Here is a 21,177-nt window from a genome sequence, read left to right as displayed (position 1 = left end):
CAAACCCTCGAGATTCAACTTATAATGAATCTATTCATTCACCTAAGGATATAAAATAGACGAATTATGGGGTTTTAAAGAGGGTAAAATAAATCTAGACCAAACAGTACATGTGGTCAAGAGACCTCTCGAGTTTCATACGTCATAAAAAAACGAAAAAAAAAAAACAAGATAAGGCTTTCCATACATATAACCATCCTATTGTCCATCAAGCTTTTGTGCAGTAAAATACATCGTTTACAACCCTTGGATACCAGTGCCACTGGTACCGTAGAATTTTCCCATTGCTTTTGGGTCAGAAACCTGGTTCATGACAATATGACCTAAAATAGACTCATACATGGACCGTATCCTTCAAATTGCAGCGAGTGACACACCAGCATGCATATCAGTACCACATGCACAAGTACAGGCCAAAGAAAGGTTTAAACTAATCGAAAGCATTACTTAAGCCATCATGATGTTCAAAGCACGATCATCCAAGCCAAGCATTTTTAACTAAACTAAACAAAGCATGCAATAGTCAACAACCAAACTAAAGTTTTTGGCAAGTACGCATCCCAGGTATTGCATTTAAGCTAATATACTCATACTCATCAAAGCAAAAAGTCTGTGTCCTTGAATGACACAGGAGAACAAATGCAATGCAATCAGCGCAATCTTCTTGCTTCCCTCTCAGACTCGAGCAGGGTCAGCACATCCCCTTCTCTCACTGGTCCCTTAACATTCCTCATGATGTATCGGTTTTGATCGTCAAGAAATTTGACTCTCACCTGGGTCACCTGTCCCCTTGATCCTGTGCGACCCATAACTTTCACTACAAGCGCATGCTTGATCTGAGAATCCATCCTGCACGAGCCAACAAGAAAATCAAAATCAACTTTTTTATCTTTTCTTGGGACGGTAGGATCCATAAACAAACTCCCAGCAGTGAGATTCCATAGGCAGGTTAGTGCTTTTTTTTTTTTTTTTCTCTTTTTTGTTTGTTGGGGTGGGGTGGGGGGCTAGCTAAAACTAAAACCTTCTTACGCGCAAAAATTAATATCAAACTATAAGGGTGTGCCTGCATATAGTTAAAATACTATCAAGAGACAGTGGCCTTGGAAGAACAGTAAATCGCTACACTGCAACCTGAGGCCAATGGTGCAAAACACAAAGAGATGGAAAATTTCCAGAAGTTTAATTCCCTCACTCCTTCAGAAAGGAACCAAATTTGGGCATATGTGCTGTTGGGTTTCAACTTCAGAAGACACATCTCACATAGTTAAGAAAAAGACAGTATCATACAAGCTATTAGGAATGATAAAACAGTAAGACGACACACAGTACAGAAGAAACTGAATATAGTATCAATGTTACAGGTTATTTTTTCCCCGTGTCTTGAGCAGTTAAATTAAGAAAGATCTCTACTTGTTGAGCTAGAGAAGTACAGTCAAAACTTGCAGCTTCAAACCAAAGAAGATAAAAAGAAGACATAAACAGAATGTATTTAATGCATATAGTATAGATCTGTCAAAAAATCTTAACCTCAACAGATAGAAATCAGCACAACTAATAGCCAAAAGATAAGTCACTAAGAGGAGAGCTTTTCAGAACAATTTAACTGACTTCAGCAAGACAAAACAACATCATGATATGCCCAAACTTAATATAAATAGTCACGTACGAGGTAGAATTGCATAATCATAACAAGTAACCAAATGGCTTCCAACAATCTTTAATGAATATTAACTACAAACAGATAAATAGGTATCTGGCAACTTAGGAGAATAATGGTTAAGATCCAAGTCTTGGAAGAAACAGAAGCCCAAACAGACGCGAATTGATGTTAACCATTTTGCCACATGATAAATTGTTTTAGGCCCAAATTTCAGTTTCATAGTGCTAATGCAAGGGAGTTTCAGGAACTATTGTTTTCTTTCTCTAGTCAATTGTTCAACCAAGCTCAAAACAAAAAATAAATAACAAAACCCCAACGCTTGACCCTTTTACTTCTAGCAGTCGTTTTAAAGATCAATAAGCTAAATTTTGTAACATGTTGTGTAGTGATTGAACAAAGGAAAACTGGCAAAATTTAGGACAGAAAATGGGGCGAGAAAACAAAAGCATTGGATCAATTCAAAAGTTTTAAATCTAAAGAGGAAAAGGCATATTGGTAGTTCTTTAGTGATTCCGTTGCGGAGTCAGAAAATTCAATCAAGTAAGCTTTCAGATGCTAGAACAACGGAAAAAAATAACATAAAAGACCAGCAGCTGTCTGGTTCATCGTTGCCATTCTGCCCATAGAAAATTAATAAATAGCTCAGGATCAATACTAAAACAAATTTACAATGTCCTCGAGTACAGTTTGAATCGCCGATCCAGATCGCCGCAAACTCTCCGTGAATCAAGCAAAGAACGTGCATATATAGAACTGAATGAAACTCTGTTCGGAAATCAACCTCGACGGAGAGAGATAAAGATTTCGAAATTCCATCATACCTGATTACCGCCGGAGGAAGGCTGAATGCTGGTTGCGGCGGCCGGAGAAGCGGAACAATACCAAGGCAGCCGAGGAGTTTTGAGATACCGAAAACCCTAAAGTCTCGTCCGTTTTTATAGCCAGCGGTTCATCTGTAAAGCCTATCTTATCCTTATGGGTAAAAATCACACCAAAAATTATTATTAAATTTTGATTTATAAAAGTTAGTTATTGAACTAATATTTCTTTTTACTTTTGATAGTACATGGCATCTACAAGAATTGAGATCTATGACACTATTAAATTATTAATGAAGTCTTAGTAGAGAGTTTTAGTCTAAATGAACAGATGGATAAAATTGAATTTAAAAATATATGCATTTACACCTAGTAAATAATTGTTAAGTCTATTGAATAAATAAATTTAGAAAAATAAATCACAGGTGTATAAAGTTATTAGGTGATAAAAGATCAAGGGACATCAATTCGGATGATTGAAAGTATGAGAGGTCGAACAACTGAAATTGAGAAATTGAGTGACTTCACCCGATAGCATTTCTTGAGGCCTTCGAGCGACCCTCTCGAGAATTCATGCATCTCTCGGTGTGATCTCATCCAAAAGTCTTTCTTGAGACCTTTGAGAAACCCTATTGGGAATTAATGTATCACTTGACCTCTATTATTTATGAGACTCTTATGGGCCACTCAAACTTGTAAGCCTCTCTCTCGATGACGTGATAAACCATTATGAGAAACAATGTAATACCCCGAGAGTCCAGAGAAGTTAGTATATCTCGAGGATAGTGTAAGAAATGAAACAACACCAGCTGGATACCTTTTGGGCTGAATGTTGGCAAAGAACTCCCAAGTTAAGCGTGCTTGACCTGGGGTAATTCAGGGATGGGTGACCCCCTGGGAAGTTCGTGTAGGCCCATCAGGGTAAGTTGTTCTGGTTCTTCCTATCGCTCGAATGGGATGTTACAAGTGGTATCAGAGCCGACCCTTGGCGAAGGCGGTCCAATGAGGGCGGGGAGTGGCGTCGGGGCTTGAGGGCCTGTACAAAGAGCGGCTTCTGGCAGGCTTCTAGGATGGCAGCCCCCAAGGGGAGAAGGTCTGGGACCAGTTGTAAGGTCGCATGACGGGGACGTCATGTGCTTAAAGGGGAGAGAATGTAATACCCCGAGAGCCCAGAGAAGTTAGTATATCTCGAGGATAGTGTAAGAAAGGAAACAACACCAGCTGGATACCTTTTGGGCTGAATGTTGGCAAAGAACTCCCAAGTTAAGCGTGCTTGACCTGGGGTAATCCAAGGATGGGTGACCCCCCTGGGAAGTTCGTGTAGGCCCATCAGGGTAAGTTATTTCGGTTCTTCCTATCGCTCGAATGGGATGTTACAAACTACAAATCCCTAAAGACTTAATCTTTACACATTACTCATGTGAGACTGTGAATGATGAAATCAATCATGTGTTTAAGATGATCACCTATAAATATGAGAAAAAGCTTAAGATACTCGTCAGAATTGTGGATCTTCCTTTACCTATTAGTCTCCTCCCATCTATAAATAGATGATTCATTTTTTAGTAAAGATACACTCACAATTCTGCGCAAACTATAACTCTATTTACCTTTTACATTCTATACTTCAAATACGAGACTAACTTAAGTATCGAAAGATTGATGTAAGAGATTCACCCTTAGTCAATTTATTTCTTTGCAAGTCTACAAGAGATTATACCTAATACACTCTTTAACTGCAAATAAATTTATTATTGCATATTGACAATAACAATTACCATTCATATCAACAAAAAAATATAATTATAAATAAATATTTCACAATTCAAGGAAAAACACATAATTTTGTGTGGTTGTAGATACCGTGCAAAAGAAATTTTATGAAATTACATAAGAAAATTTTATAACAATATAAGTTCAAATACAACACTATATATTAATGTAGCCTATCTATTTAGAAATTACGTAGCAAGGGAAAAGTGTATTTTATTAAACAAAATCAGTTTTAATAATTGATAATCCGGGGTACTTTAATAAAATAAAATATATCATACTGACATTAAATATAAAATAAAAAAACTTATCATGTCTTAAAAATTACACTAAATATCTGTATTATTAAAAAAATATATTACGCCAACCAATCTCCTCTCGTATAAATAAAATAGGTCAACTAACCTCCTCTTATATAAATAAAGTAGGTAAATCTAAAAGAGAAACGAACCCTTATTGCCAAGAAACTTTTCTCTGACTTTCGATTTTCCTTTATCTTACTCATAAAGGGTCTTATGGTTGGAAGAACTTTTTAACTAAAAATAAATAAAACTATTTCGTGAAAAAAAGCATTGAAAGCTTTTGTGGAGAAACTTGCAAGTACCTCCAAAATCTTACTATGTTAACCATTTACTCGTACTAATTTTTGAATGAATTGACCAAAATGCCTTAAACCCACATTGTAGGGATAGATATATATTCATAAAAAAATAAAAATGCAAATATGTCCTCTTAAATCCAGCCACAACAAAGGTCCCCCTTATGATGACATTTTGGGTACTCCTTCCTTGTATAAAGTAAGCTTGCATCAAATATTTAGTACCTAATTTTATTCTTTTGGCCACTTTTCCTGAATCCCAGCAGCTTCATAGGAGCTGATATATACAGAGCCATTACTAAGGAAACATCAAGGTTAAAGTCCAAACCAGAAAAACATATATTGGCTATCATCATACATGTTAGGCCCTCTTGAAAAATGAATGGACCAAGCTAATTAGGGTTGTTTAAATTTTGATCCAGTCCGGTTCAAGACTGAATACAATTCGGTCCAGTCTTCAATCGAGACTACAGGAGAACCCACATCATGACTTGCTCTTGAACTTCCTTTGAACTTTCAGGTCTACGACGGTAACTGAGATGTTGTCTTTGCTTCCCTTCTGCAGCGCGAGTGTCATAAGGTAGTCAGCTGCTGCCTGCGCTGCAGGGTCGGTTCCTAGGCCTCTTGGCGCAAGAGGTGTGTCGCCATTCTTCTTGTGCCACAGCAGAATCCGCCTTCTAGCCACATCACAGGCTTCAGCATTTGTCATGACATCCCACAACCCGTCACTCGCCAAAATGAGGCACTCATCTTCTCTTGCCCGGGGAGTGAATGTAACTTCTGGTTCGGGTATGATCCATGGTTTTAAGTACCTATCGCCTGTGCCAGATCATGGTTCAGTCAATATCACTACAAACAGTCGAAATCCAAAGGATTATAATGCATGTTATGCATGCATTCTTGACTTTTAAAGAGTAGCAAGCACAAGTGCAATTCTCAGGTTGGACGAATAAATAAACTTTGCAAAGGAGTCTACATAGCGCGTAGAAAAGAGAAACCCTAAACAGTGCATGTAAATGAACGAAAATAACAGAATATGCTCGTGTGAAGGATTTTGTCGTTTTATTCCTCGTCTCTTTCTGTTCAATCAATTCGTGAATTTATTATTTCAGGTGAATACCCTTTAAGATACATACATACCATTTAAAAGCAAAATATGCGATTAATTTGTGAGTAGGGAGCTCAGCATCAAGGAATCTACATAGCGCGTAGAAAAGAGAAACCCTAAACAGTGCAAGTAAATGAACGGAAATAACAGAATAAATTCGTGTGAAGGATTTTGTCGTTTCATTCCTTCTCTTTCTGTTCAATCAATTCATGAATTTATTATTTTGGGTGAATGCCCTTTAAGATACATACATAATATTTAAAAGCAAAATATGCAATTAATTTGTGAGTAGGGAGCTCAGCATCAAGGAATCTACATAGCGCACAGAAAAGAGAAACCCTAAATAGTGCATGTAAATGAACGAAAATGACAGAATATGTTCGAGTGAAGGATTTTGTCGTTTTATTCCTTGTCTCTTTCTGTTCAATCAATTCATGAATTTATTATTTCAGGTGAATACCCTTTAAGATACATACATACTATTTAAAAGTAAAATATGCGATTAATTTGTGAGTAGGGAGCTCAGCATCAAGGAATCTACATAGCGCGTAGAAAAGAGAAACCCTAAACAGTGCATGTAAATGAACGGAAATAACAGAATATGTTCGTGAGCTGGATTTTGTCGTTTTGTTCCTCGTCTCTTTCTGTTCAATTAATTCGTGAATTTATTATTTCGGGTGAATACCCTTTAAGATACATCTTACTATTTAAAAGCAAAATATGTGATTAATTTGTGAGTAGGGAGCTCAGCATCAAGGAGTATACAGTTTTGGCAGACAAATGGGGAATAAAACAAACTCTCCATTTGTAGTATTGAACCAACGTTTTTGGTTTTCATCTAAGGAAAAACAGCGATAAACAAGCCCCTCTGTGCAAGGCCATAAGCATGGATTTGAAAGAAGTAAATAACCAGCAAAATACACCTACAGTTCCAAGTAACTGGTACATGGTTAAAGCAGGAAAGGTGAACACACTGCCACATCTGGAAGTGTAAACACACATGCACCACATTCACACACCAACCATGTAGTCGCTAGAAGATTACAATTGAAAGAACACTTACCAATGGACCTTGACATTGCCAGAACACCAAAAACACGGTGTCCGTTCCACTGTATCACTTTGCCTCCGGATGCTTCAATCCTTGCATATTCATCCTCCCTGTTTGGCTGATAAAAACATATCGGGATTGGTTTCTCCACAAGGATCTTCAATCATTAATGATAATGAGAAGAAAAACATTCAAAGCCATGCCTTACCTTATGATCAGTTGATAATGCCATGGGTTCTTTGCCACGATAGAGGACTGCTCTAGAGTCACCGCAGTTTGCCACTATAATATGGGATGAACTGATTAATGCCACTACAGCAGTAGACCCAACAGTTTCTGGGGCAACAGGTTCAAAGGAATCATCAGAGGCATCTTGATTGTCTGTGGCAGTATCTCTGCTAGCTTCTCCTCCAATTTCATCATCAACCTTATGAAAGCAATGGGTAAAGGCTTTCTGCCACTCAACCTGCTGAGCATCCCTCATACTTTCTTCAACTAAACTGGTTTCAATATCCTTTAATGTCTCGGACAATGCAAGATGAACACGATCACGACAATAGTTTGCAACCTGAAGGGGAAAAGCCTCTAGTTCATCGAACAACTCTGGGACTAGGAAATTATTTTTAAATTTGGGAACACAGGATGATAATATGTATTCAGGGAATAGCACAGCATGCATTTTGGTCATTCTTCTGAGTGCAATAACAATAATGGGTTATGAACTAACTTCGAGACTTGACAATCAAGTTATTCCAAGAATACTCAAGTCAGTTACTCAAAATAAGGAGACATGAGTGATGATACTACTCACAAAAAAGGTGAAGACACGCTTCTAACATTTTATGTAATTGTAAAATTCTTTTAAAGCTAAAATAGAAGTTTTATTGAATACCCATAAAACCAGTTCCTTTGTATGGTGCAAAAATGGACAGAGAAGCACCATGTGCAAAATATGAGTGTATTAGTTGAGAATGATGCTATAGTGGATATATTGCTATATAAGTAAAGGACACAATAACAACAAATCAAGCCTTAATCCCACTATGTGATGTTGGCTGCATGAATTCTTACTTTTTGCAGATACGTACCAGATGCATAGGAGGTCTAGCCCTATCAGACCTGGGCTGGGTCTGGCTACTGACAGGTCTTGTTGGGGTCTGCTACATGAATTTTTACTGTCCAACCATTTTTAAGAACTCTCACAATTTCACAAAATAAATAAGTAAAAGAAAAGATCCAATAACTATAAGTAAAAAGAAAAGTCTAACAAGATGAGCGTCACGAGCTTAATAGTGAATTGATGCAGAATCATATTCAAATTCATAGAATCATCACATCTTAGTCTCAAAGAAGTCAAATGCTAGTAGGCAAAAAAATACCTGGGAGCCCCCATGACCATCATATACTCCAAAAAAATGTGTGGTCATATGACCCAAACTCTGGCTCAGTCCATTAATCACGTTATCAGCAACAAACATTTTGATGGGAACCTTCATAAACTGAGGAACAACTACAACCGTATCTTCCATCTCTGGTCTTTGTCCACGAATAGATACAGAACCCCAAAGAGGAACATAATCTAATTCAAACACGCTCTTGCCTCCTTTGCCAATTCGGACCTTTGCAATTTCACGGCCACTTGCTGCTACAGTTAAGAGATCAATGGTAGACTGCTGACTACTTGGTTCCCCCAAACTTATAACCTTACTGACAATTTGACCTTTTTCAGTTTCCTCAATTTCCACAGCTATTGGCAAACTTATTGCAGAACTAGCATCCACAGTTACCAATTCCTCACAAACAATTCCACTTGGATCCTCTCCACCAGTCAAAATTGCATCTTCCTCACTTTCCTGAATGATGCCACCTCCAGCAATCCAACCGCCTTCACTTTTGGCTACATTCTCCGGTAAATCAGATTTTTCTCCAATTTCTTCCTCTCGTGCTGCCATGGTTCCATCATCAACACGGCTTTCTAGACTACAGCAAGTTCCGCCCCAACTAAAAAGAGACTCTGTAGACTGTGCCGATCCAGGATCTGATAACAAGCTTGCTGTCTCAGTCACCAGCTTGAGCCGCGTAATTTCAACATGACTAGCAATACCGGAGTTATCACATATTTGGTTGCTCAAACTTAGTGTAACTGCAACTGCAGGAGACATCTCTTCCATCAAACCCGCTGTGTGTATATTGCTAACAAGTTAAGCAGCTCCCAAAAACATCCCTAAATTCATAGCTACAACTGGCCCATTCGTACATGCCCTTCAAGCAATGAATTTGGGACAAAAATCAGTGACCCACAACTTTTAGGGCGAGGAACGAAAATACAAACTAGAGAAGATCATAGGTCGAATAAACTAAAGATCCATTAAAGTTCTGTTTCTTTGGGGGGGGGGGGGGGGGGGGGGGATGTGGCAAGAGAAGAAAAGTAAACCATGGACTGGGAGAGCGAACTGATAACTGGAGTAAGCTTAAGATAGGAAAATTTTGAATATGTAAATCAGATCTGGTGGACAAGAAGGGATCCAGCTTTCCATAAGTAGACGAACAGAATTGAATTTCTCTCAAGGTCTAGCAATTCTCAGATTCATTCTTCCTAGAACTACCAACCCTTAAATACTCTTGAACATATGAAACAACCAACTCCAAAACCTTATCCACATCTTAATAAGGTCATGAGAAAGAACCTAGGAAAAGGTAACCTGGTCCCAAGATTCATAAGGGTGCCCTAAAAAGACGGACCTGCTTTGTTTTCTTTGTTTTTCCCATCACATAAATCTTGGGTTTCATGGATCTGAGGCAACCCACCTCAGCCTCTTGAAATATGAGTCACCTCCACTTTTCTTCTTCCCCCAACAAACACATCCAACAATCAAACACACCAAATATATATATATATATATTTGATCTCTTGGAGCCTCCCAGAACAACTGAAACACATAAACTACGGGAGAAATTGCTTACCAATTGAGGAACCCAGAAGCTGGAATCTCCAAATAGAGGCAGTAATGGCTATGTTTCCTAGATTTTCCTTGCTATGTGGCTGGTTTTTGGTGTGTGCGTGAGAGAGAGAAGGAAGAGAGAGAGAGAGAGGTAGTGTAGTTTAGAGGGGAATTGAATGCTGCTTTTGGCATTGGATTTGCATCGGTAGGTGACACGTGGTGAGTGAATTTATCTTTTTTTGATGCAAAATTATCTAAAAAGTTCAATCAATCGGTGCCATTGCCCGGTGGGGGAGACTGAAAGTGAAAACGCTGGGGCTAAATGGGCGGTTGGATGACAACAAAGACCCTCATGGACTTTTCACGAGACACACTTCAGCACGTGACACGTGTTACTGCAATTCCAAAGCCCCCCAGAAAATGATAACATCGCACGAACCTCCCCCTCGTGCTTTGACAATTGCAGATGTTCCCCCCTCCATTTTCGAAATTACATTTATCACCCCCCCCAGTTCTGACTCTTTTCGTTTTCGCCCATCTGGGTTTCATTTTGATAAACTTAATTCTTTCTAGCTTTAACTTCTATGGTCATGTTTTCATTATCTAATTCTATCTACTTCGTGGGGCTATAACTAAAATTATACTCCATATTTTTAATAATATTTTTACATTAATATATTATATTTTATGTCACATCAATTAATAAATAAATATTAGAACTTAATGTACAAAGTCGAGATGGCAGTGACAGGGTGAGTTATTATATAGTTTTCTAAATGTATATGTGACAGTTATGAAAGTGAAGGCATGACGTAACATCTGATCTTATTTAATATTATTCTAATAAAAAATATTTCATAATTGACTTATTATAATTAATTAATTACTAATACACAAAAAATATTCATTACACCATGCCCAACCCAAACGAGTGCTCGTTTGTACTAACAACGCAATGCATGTTTTCCCTTTTTTTTTTTTCATTTTAGAAATATTAAAATTTTAATTATAAAAATAATATTATATAAGAATCCCGACTAAATTGACCAAAAACTAATCCATGATACATAAAAACGTGTTGTGGGTGTTGTTTCAGAGTTTTAGAAATATTTATAAACGTTTTCGTTTTTAAAATATCAAAAAAAAAAAAAGTAAAAAAAAAGGTTTTTGAGTCGTTTTTTAATTTTAAAAATATTTTGGAATCATTTATAATATTATGAAAAAATCAAAAACACTTATTGGGTTGTTTGTATTATATTTGATTTTTTAAATTTATTATTTATTTTTAATTAATAAGTGATAATTTATAGATTATATAAATAACTATTATTATCATTTTTTATATTAACAATTATATTTTAAAAAATGTCTCTATATATTTTTATTTATACATTTATCTGAGTTTCTTTTTTTTTTGAAAAAATATTATTTATTTGTTTTTGCTTCGTATCATATTTATTTATTATTTTTATTTCCGTGAAACCTAAAAAATTAATATCCATATGCTTTTAAAGAACCACAAACATCTATTTAACATTACTCTCACTAGGGGTGTTTAAAAAAATCGGTGTACCGCGAAAACTGGTCAAACTGAACCAAACAAAATCGAACCAATCGATTTTTTTTTTTTTTGCGGTCGAAAACGGTTTGGATTATGTCCAAACCGCGCAGTTTGCGATTTGGACAGTTGGAACCGCCCAAGAAAATAAAAAATAAAAAATTATAAGAAAAATATTATTATAAAAATATAATAATTGGCAGCCCCATCCTATTTATTTTTTACACTATTTTATCTTTATTTTTTGCTCTTATTTATTTACATTTAATTGTCTTTATTTACCAATATTTGTATCTTTATTTACCATTTTTAAATATATTTTTTAGTGATTTTAAGTAACATTTCAAATCGCGGTAAACCGTACCAAACCAGACCGCAAATGCGGTCTGGTTTGGTGTGGTTTGGCCGAATCCAAACCAGATCACAGTCTGATTTAGTTGAAAAACCGCATTAGCAGTTTGACGTGTTGAAAATGATTCAAACCGGTCAAATCACACTAGTAGTTTGGCGTGCTGAAAATGATTCAGATCGGCCAAATCGCATCGCGAACACCCCTAACTCTCACATATGATAACCCAGCAAAAATAAATGTCCTACCTAACCCGAACCATTTGCTACAAATTTGGCTTCCCCAAAATTATTGATAACATGATTAATTTATTTTCAAGTTGAATGATAGGTATTAACTAGTGATAAATCATCATGTAATATGATCTTAATGAGTTAATCTAAATATTACTCGAAATGTATCTAGACCCACCATGTGGTGAGATCTGATGCCCTTGGCCATTAATGAGCATGACTCGAGTTTCTAACACCACGTTGTGACTATGTTTAGTCACGTTTTATATAAGATCTTTAGTAAAAATTATATTTGGATTATCTCTTTGGTAGATTATAAAAGTTTTTAATTATCTTACAGTAAATATTTAGTGATTAATTATTTTATTCGAGTATCAAAATTTATAAAAGGTGATAAAAATTACGAGATTATAACATATTAACATGTCTTATGCAAACTTTGTCTTCTCGATCACATAAATAAACGAGTAAATAAATTAAAGATGGTCTATAAATTAAAATTTATGTGGCAATATAACTCGATAAACATGGAGATTTAATGTATTGTTTATTATTGTTGAGGTTGTGAATCCAATATATATAATTTTTATTCAATTATATAAAAAGAAATCATAGGATTTGTGTGTGGTTTGAGGTTCGTGGAGTTGATGCAAACGGCTTGATACTTGGGAGTCAAATTTAGCCACGATTCAGGAGAACTCCAAAAATAGGAATGGATCGAAGATCGAAACGGATTTTACTCAATTTCCTTTTATCTTTGTTGTTGTTCGATCGTTGTGGCTGTAATGCTTGTGGTTTAAGGCGATTCCATCTCGATTCGGCGGCGGAGTGGCGGTGGCGCCTCCGATTCTGGACATGGCATCTCCATCATTATCGTCGTCGCAGAATGGAGAAGAAGGCCTCGTCACCACCGCCATAGCAATAGATAATGACAGGAACAGCCAATTTGCCGTCCGATGGGCCGTAGAAAACCTATTGGAGAAGGACTCTACTGTGATTCTTGTCCATGTCAGGATCCAAAGCTTCCAATCCAGTAGGTACCTTGCTCTTTCAATCGTCACTTTATATCATTGTCCTTGAATCGATGGAAATGTATCTTTTCACAATTCGGAGACAATTTCGAATGTTGAGATTGTGGAGAAATGAAAACCTCCTTTGTTGCTATAATCAGGGTAGCGATGATGTTAATCATCGTAAATATGAAATAAAAAAGAACATCATGTGCGTACCTTGTTTGTGGTTAGGATCCCTCTCGTAATACAACGCTTCCGGTGAGTCAATAAATCTTCTTGGCTCAGCTGAATGATTATTACTAGAACCGTCACAGATTTACGCTGTATAAATTACCACAGAGCCTCACTCTTGGATAATTATATTGATAGAGAAAATTCTAGAGACAACAAAAGGGTGAGCATATATAGAACTGGTGATGCGCGCGCACACACACACACACACACACACATATATTATCTCTCGTTTGTCCTGTGGTGAGAGAGATATACATGGAGATATATATGACCTCTCACTTATCCTGTATATATTCATAACGGACATTCACCTCATAGGCTCATATCTATTCAAAGAGCCACCCATTAGGATAGTGGCTAACCTTAATGGGAAAATTTGCCAATGTGGGCGTTATCCACACCCTAAATCGATGGGTTTTGAATCCCTGACAAGCTCAAAAAATCGCAAAAGAAAATGTTTATTAGAATTCTGGAAGTATCATTATGATTGACATCTTATTGATGTAGTAATCAATTTTGATGTGTTTGATTTGGTTTTGCAGAAGACTCTGCTCCTAGAGGAGGCCGCTCACCAACGGACACTGAAATGAAACAATTCTTCCTTCCTTATCGAGGATACTGTGCTCGCAAAGGGGTAACTAAATGGAACTTCCTAATTTAGCTAACATGGAAGCAGCAACTGCTTTCCTTTTCTTCTTTTTCCCCGTCAATTTATAAGGTTCAAGATAGACTTTTGAATCTCCTCTAAGGCTACATAAATATCATTACAAGAAGCTAGAGTTAGTTGCATGCTTACCATGCTTGCTTATTCATTTCATTGTTCATTTGTCATGTTTGCTGAAATGCAAATGGTGGACCAATAGCTTAAAATTCAGGATTGGGATGTGTATGTCATTCTCTGTGGCTCAATGTACTTTCTCAAAGATAACTGGAAAAATTAGTGGGATTGATGTCAGAAAACTCATTTAGTTTTCGAAATGCTTGAAGAAAACAGACACTTGACTGACTACAATGCATATAGCCTCTTAAGAAAGAAATTAGCTTTGTTTGTGAATTAGCAAGTGGGCTAAATGTTTGAAGAAAAATAAGTGGAAGCTCATATAGCATGGATAAATAAGACAATAGAACTGAACAAGTTTTCCAGTAAAACCTGTGAACTTTAGCATTACTTCTGACTAGCTATGTCTGATTTCATGCCCATGGTAAACTCAGGTTCGAGCAGTGGAGGTGGTCCTCCATGATGTTGACATTTCAAGAGGCTTAGTTGATCTCATCCGTCGCTCATCCATCAGCACTATTGTCCTTGGTGCTTCCAATCGCACTGCTCTAGCAAGGTATTCTTTCCCTCCTTCCCTCTCTCTCAAATAGACCTTAATGTCTCAGTTATTAAACATTCCAGTTATCTTAAAATGATTTGAGTTAAATAATTTCAGAAATTCAGACGAAAATTCTACCATTCACCATCATTCCTAAGTTCATGAAGGCAAATATATTCGGTTGTTCTCTTTTGCCAGAGGACTGAATTTATATAGCTTATCTGTTAAACGAAGCAGAAACAAAGCAGAGTAAGACTGAGAATTAATTCTTTATCATCTGTTTGCTTATATACAAAAGTGGCATAATGAGCTAGCATAAATTTGCTTTATACTTTGCTTGATAAGAGGTATAATGAACTAATATCGGTAACTAATTTTTTTTCATCCTTTTGCATGTGTAAATGTGGTACAATGAACTAACCTATATTTACCTTATACTTTTCTTGATAAAGAAGTATAGTGAAGTGATGAGCTAATATCAATGATATGTCATGCAAAATTTTCTTAATGAAGTGATGAGCTAATATCGATGATACATCATGCAAAATTTTCTTACAACAACAATTTTCTTGTTACTCACAAAACACTATGTTTATCTAGAATGGAATGACTTGGTACATGGGCTGATCAGTCTGCATACTGCCTATATTGGTCCTGGTTATCTTTAGGACTCATCTAGGAATCTTGACTTTTCAGAGCTTCCTTTTCTTTTATCTCTTTAATTGATACTATATTCGTTGTCTCCATACAGGGCATTTAGAAATCCTGATGTACCAACTAGTTTGTGCAAAATTGTACCGGACTTTTGTACAGTGTATGTCATATCAAGAGGGAAAGTTCAGCATGCCAAGGTACCTGTCAAAGGCAGTAGTGCACTTGCTTCCAAGCGATCTTCTCAAACAGGATTTTCAGCAGATGGCAATCAATATGATGATTCATATAGGTGAGTCAAAATTTGGAAAATTGCAGGAACTAAGCATGCATAGTACCACTCATGTCATAAGACCAACTTGTTCCACAGGCCAAATGTTAAACCAAGTTTCCTAAATCTTTCCATATTAAAATGCTTATGCTTCTCAAATTTTTTTCTTTACATTTTCCTAATACAGAGGTCCTACAAGTGGGAGTCGGAAAGGTGGAAGCTCAGAGAGAATGTCATTTGAGATGAACAGTGAGCTTAATCGACCAACTTCACTCTCTACTGGACAATCAATAGGCCTTGGAGTTTCTTCACCTCCAGACTCAAGGAGCAATCTTAATCTCCCAGTTCTCAAAAAAGGGAGTTCAACTGTTCGAGATTCCAATGCAGAAATGAATGATTATCCAGGATCACCTGGTGTGCTATCAACTGAATTTTCTGATGAAAGTTTTGACAATTCCCGAATATCAGATATTTCCAGAAGCTCTGTGCCCTCCCAAGTCTCAGTAAGTTCATTATGCTAGCAATTGTCTGGAAACAAGATATAGTCATTATTCACATAGGAATTTTTTTGGCTGACGCCTGTAGTTTCTAACGGTGTGAAATTTGATTTACTATTAGTTTTTTGTTGTTGTGTAGTTGGTATAAAGATTCATATTCTACTCATGTAACAGCTTCTAAAACAAAACTTAAGTCTGCAAATATGTTTAAGCAAATAACTTATTGGATATAAAATATGTTATTTAATAGTTAATATATTATTTTGTCTTGTTTTGCTTTAAATAACATATTGCATATAAAATCAGTTCTTTGCTTAATCATATTTGTGGTGTCATCTTTTGTTTCCTGAAATTAATTAAAAGAATCAACAGGTTTTTCAAGTTTTGGTCTAGAAAAATCCGTATTTTCAAAAATTTCTAGATCTATTTATTGTTGTTATTATTTTGCCAACAAGAATTTTCTAGATTTTACTGCATATAACTTTGTTGGGTGTCATTTCTGTGGCACCCAGGAACTTCTCAAGCCAATCCATGGGCACGCAAAATTAGATTAAAGGATTTTCTTGAAGCTGTCTTGTTCTCTTCATTTTAACTCCTATACTGTGGATGCAGTGGCGAATTTGTTTCAAAATGTTGCAAAATTAAAGAATGTGCACTGACAATGATATTGCTTACACTCTATGCTTGCATTGCTTGTTTTATATTGCTGTTGCTAATGAGAAGGCTGAAGTGATAATGCACTAATCATTTGATGCGAACATTACAGAGGGAAGTAGAGACTGAAATGAGGAGATTAAAACTTGAATTGAAGCAAACCATGGATATGTACAATTCAGCTTGCAAAGAAGCAGTTGGTGCGAAGGAGAAGGTTAAAAATCTTGACTCCGCCTAGATGGCTGTTTCCTAGCTTGTATGTAGAAATTAGCTTGAAGTAAGTTTTCCCAAATATGACAACAACTTACTTGTATTCCATTCCCAGGCAAAAGAGATTGATCAATGGAAGACAGAGGAGGCACGTAAGCTAGAGGCAGCCATGCAAGCTCAAATGGCAGCATTGGCTTGTATCGAGATGGAAAAGCAGAAAACCAAGGCTGCCCTTGAAATGGCACAGATGGCACAACGGCTAGCAGAACTGGAGGTCCAGAAGCGAAAGAACGCAGAGATGAAGGCCATAAAAGAGGCAGAGGAGAGGAAGAAAGCTATGGATTCATTGGCATGTTCTGAAATCAGGTATAGGAAATACACCATTGAGGATATTAAAACAGTAACAGGGAACTTCTCCAGTTCATTTAAGATTGGTGAAGGTGGATATGGACCTGTCTATAAAGCCTTTCTTGACCACACAGCTGTTGCCATTAAGGTTCTAAAGGCAGACATGTCAGAAGGGAAAACACAATTTCAACGAGAGGTATTACTATGTTTCTTTCCCCAATACTAGATGCATGCCATATGGATAATATCTTACAGGCTATGCTAATCCGTGACTGATTCTAGGTTTAGTCAATAGACAAAAGTCTCAATGGAAGTATTTGGAAAAACTAGCATGTACTCTAGTTTCTTCTGTAACATATAGAAAAAGGTATAACATTTAATTCATAGGATCAACTTCCCAGAATTAAGACCTGTCATTAAGGTGCCTTTTGAAATGGCCATTTTAGAACGACTTCTAGCCAATTGTTCTAAAAACCACCAGCTTCATGTTCTACTTCTTTTCAAAACTAAATTTCTAAAAACCTAGAAATTCCACATTTAGGTAGAGGATAAGGTTCTACCAGATGGTCGAGGCTCCATCTTCTTAAGCCTATCTGGTGAAGATCTTCTACAGAAATCTATTTTCATCTTCCTCTTGTTTTTATTCTGTCTGTTCATATTCTCTATTTGTATATACATCAAATGAAAAGGGGTATACCTCATTTTTGAACTTAAAAAGGAAGCCCACAAACTCAAGTTCCTTTGAACTGATCATGAACTTGCTCCAACTGTAAGAATATTCTCATGTCCAAGATTCAGAACATTTTTAACAGAATCTGGTACTGTTTCTTTAATTGCAAAAACGTTAATCTGCTTCAATTATTGATCATGCCTCTAGCATCTGGCACTTCGAAAGGTATCATGACACTGTTATTGTTCAACAACTGGCTTTCTCTTTGTTACATAGAGATCATGCATATAAAGGAGTTCTTACTTGAGGTAAAAGAATTTGCTTCATCAAAGTTGATGAGAAAGTTGATCTCAAAAAAGAATAACAATTACAGAACAGAACTTGCCTAAGTAGTTCTTGGTGACCTGGAACCAGAAAATGTAATTCTCTACAATCTCCAATGATATCCAGACCTGTCCAAAACTTAGCACCTACAAAAGTAAGAGTAAGAGTATTATACTATTTTTTATTAGAATTCTACTTGTAAGGCCAAAAGTGCGTAATTTAAGCCAGTTACCTGATGCATTCCAACAAACATTTACAGCTGAGACAACCTGAGCTCGCCACTACTTCTCTATTTCGAGGAATTTAGTGAAATAAACGAAGGAAACCAAAAAAGATCAAAAGAAAGAACATGCGCTATCTGCAATAGTTAGCCACTTCATGATATTTTAATTAATTTATTTATGTCCAGTTAGTCAGGTATCTCTTTTCATAATTATTTAGAAAATTTCTTGAACGAAGATCGTATTAATTGATGATTGAACTTGGAAAAAAGCTACTCACTGTTATCCATTCAGTGCCACCTTGTTTAGCATCTAACCTTCTCATCTATCTATTATTATTTTCTTGATGCAGGTTGAGGTGCTAAGCTACATCAGACATCCTAATATGGTTCTTCTTCTAGGTGCCTGCCCTGATTCTGGATGCCTTGTTTATGAGTACATGGAAAATGGCACCTTAGAAGACAGGATTTTCAGGAAAAACAACACTCCTCCACTTCCGTGGCAAATGCGATTCAGAATAGCTGCTGAGATTGCCACAGGTCTTCTTTTCCTTCACCAAACAAAGCCAGAGCCCTTGGTGCACCGAGACCTCAAGCCTGCCAATATTCTTTTAGACCGAAACTTCGTGAGCAAGATAAGCGATGTTGGTTTAGCTCAGTTAGTTCCACCATCTGTGGCTGATAGCGTCACTCAGTATCGACTCACAGCAGCAGCTGGGACATTTTGTTACATTGATCCGGAGTATCAACAAAGTGGGTTGCTGGGTGTGAAATCAGATATATATTCATTTGGCATCATTTTGTTACAAATAATTACAGGAAGGCCCCCAATGGCTCTGGCCCACCATGTTGAAAATGCAATTGAGAAAGGAACACTATCAGAGATACTTGATCCGACAGTGGACGATTGGCCTTTTGAAGAGGTGTTGTCATTTGCTAAATTGGCTTTGCAGTGTTGTGAGCTGAGGAAGAAGGACAGGCCAGACCTCAGTTCAGTCATATTGCCTGAACTCCAGCGACTTAGCGACCTTGGGTCTGACGATGAAGCCACTAATTGCGGCAGAATCACAACCGGGGTTTCTTTCAGTTATTCCAGTTTTAAAGTGAGACCAGAATTTAGTCAGGTTAGTTATCATTCTGAATCTTGCTGAACTGAGGTTTGATTTCCATGCACTTTTATCGTGCAGATTATAAGACCCGCCCCAAATTCTATCCATTTTCCACATAATAAGAGAGGAAAAGAAGGCATTCTGATTATGGCTATTAAGAATAATGCCTGTACAAGAAAGAAACTAGGATGCCGTTTCTTAAATTTACAGTTTTTAAATCTTCTTCATGAATGACAGTATTTGTTGTCAGCTTCAAGTGATTGATAAACTCTTTGTGACATTTATAGAAGATCAGAATCATTTCATTTTCATCCAAAGTGATTTTTGTTAGAAGCCAGAGAAGATATGAGTAAACTAACTACGAATGCATCTCCAATTCCAACCACATTCAATTATTCTACCAACATTAGAAGGAGAGCTATTTTCAGGCACTGACATTCACTTCCTTTTGTAATATCCGTGACCAGGAAGCTGGCAAAACAAACGGTGGAAGACGAGCATCAGATATCAAGTGTAGGTCAACCTTAAAAGAAGGCAGTGGCAGTGGAAGGCCGAGTGCCGAACTGACTAGACAGTGAAGTTCAAGAACTGGGTTGTGATCGAAGGCAGGTTTGATTCCCTACCAATTCAAAACACTCTCTCTCTCCAAATGGAAATCATGGAGTATTTATTTGGAAGGCTCACCATCTGGTACCTTCAAAATGTATCTTCATGGATTGCCCGGCAGAGAAAATTAAGGGCAACAATCTGCTTCAAAATTAGAAGCTCAAACGAACTGACTGGAACTTTGAGTAGCTGTTTGCACTGTGGCTTTTGAGTTGTCGGAGTGGGTTATGATTCTTCTTTTTGATTGAGGTTTTCTTGCTTATGGAAGTCATTGGCACCTAGATTCCTAAACCTTTCTGTGACAGAACAGGGAAATCTTGCATGATCAACATGAAGTAGTACCCTAATTTCTTTCTTCTTAGATGAATGTAAGTCCCAGATACTTTAAAAGGAAATGAATCACTTTTGCCTTCTCTCCTCGTATTTGTAATCCATCTAACAAAGATTGCAGTATATAGGCCCCACCCTCAAATTTGAACGCCCTTTTGGAGACAGACAATTCATGAAGATATAGCTGAAAAAATGGCATAAATAATATAAATGGTTACTAAATTATGTATTAAAATATAAAAAAATTACTAAAATTTAATTTATAATAAAAATGTCACTGTATTTTAGTTTAATATATAATTTCATTATAATCATCAATTGTCGTTAAAAAAAGTTAACTTTTTGTGGTCATCTACATTGTTAATTACGTCATCATCTTATTAGTTTCTTTTAATAGCAATTGATAATAGTTATAGAATTATATATTAAATTAAAATTTAATAATTTTTTGGTTACAAATTAAAGTTTAATTATTTTTTTATATCTTAATATAAAGTTTAATAATCATTTATATTATTTAGTCGAGACATTGTTGCTATAATTTCAAAACCCTAGCAATCATAACACAAATGAGATCCATTTGGACCATTTCTTTCTTTTTCCATTTACCAAATATAAAGGGGTTAAAAAAATT

General features: G+C 36.5%; 3 protein-coding genes across 5 annotated transcripts; 1 reads left to right on the top strand and 2 right to left on the bottom strand.

The window, feature by feature from the left end:
- Nucleotides 1-160: 160 nt before the first annotated feature.
- On the bottom strand, nt 161-2,620 carry LOC127793723 (40S ribosomal protein S28-1). Its single transcript, XM_052324414.1, has 2 exons — nt 2,482-2,620; nt 161-849 (listed from the first exon to the last, which is right to left on the bottom strand). The coding sequence occupies exon 2, from the start codon at nt 846-848 to the stop codon at nt 651-653; it is 198 nt and encodes a 65-aa protein (XP_052180374.1). The 5' UTR covers nt 849; nt 2,482-2,620; the 3' UTR covers nt 161-650.
- A 2,402-nt stretch (nt 2,621-5,022) lies between these two features.
- Nucleotides 5,023-10,160, bottom strand: LOC127795344 (protein phosphatase 2C 16-like). 2 transcript variants are annotated; one of them, XM_052326960.1, is made up of 5 exons: nt 9,973-10,160; nt 8,388-9,270; nt 7,217-7,576; nt 7,021-7,126; nt 5,023-5,668 (listed from the first exon to the last, which is right to left on the bottom strand). In XM_052326960.1, the coding sequence occupies exons 2-5, from the start codon at nt 9,177-9,179 to the stop codon at nt 5,334-5,336; spliced, it is 1,593 nt and encodes a 530-aa protein (XP_052182920.1). In that variant the 5' UTR covers nt 9,180-9,270; nt 9,973-10,160; the 3' UTR covers nt 5,023-5,333. The 2 variants fall into 2 exon arrangements, with proteins under 2 accessions (XP_052182920.1, XP_052182919.1); XM_052326959.1 differs by having other exon boundaries at nt 8,388-10,160.
- Nucleotides 10,161-12,723: 2,563 nt separating this feature from the next.
- On the top strand, nt 12,724-20,651 carry LOC127796075 (U-box domain-containing protein 35-like). 2 transcript variants are annotated; one of them, XM_052328138.1, is made up of 9 exons: nt 12,724-13,123; nt 13,880-13,971; nt 14,550-14,671; nt 15,405-15,596; nt 15,763-16,078; nt 16,839-16,940; nt 17,052-17,480; nt 18,852-19,622; nt 20,075-20,651. In XM_052328138.1, exons 1-9 carry the CDS (start codon nt 12,946-12,948, stop codon nt 20,183-20,185), a joined length of 2,313 nt encoding a protein of 770 aa, XP_052184098.1. In that variant the 5' UTR covers nt 12,724-12,945; the 3' UTR covers nt 20,186-20,651. The 2 variants fall into 2 exon arrangements, with proteins under 2 accessions (XP_052184098.1, XP_052184099.1); XM_052328139.1 differs by having other exon boundaries at nt 12,953-13,127.
- Nucleotides 20,652-21,177: the final 526 nt, after the last annotated feature.

This window comes from Diospyros lotus, chromosome 2 (genome assembly GCF_014633365.1).
Source record: "Diospyros lotus cultivar Yz01 chromosome 2, ASM1463336v1, whole genome shotgun sequence".
NCBI lineage: Eukaryota > Viridiplantae > Streptophyta > Magnoliopsida > Ericales > Ebenaceae > Diospyros > Diospyros lotus.
This window is presented reverse-complemented; position numbering and strand designations above follow the sequence as displayed.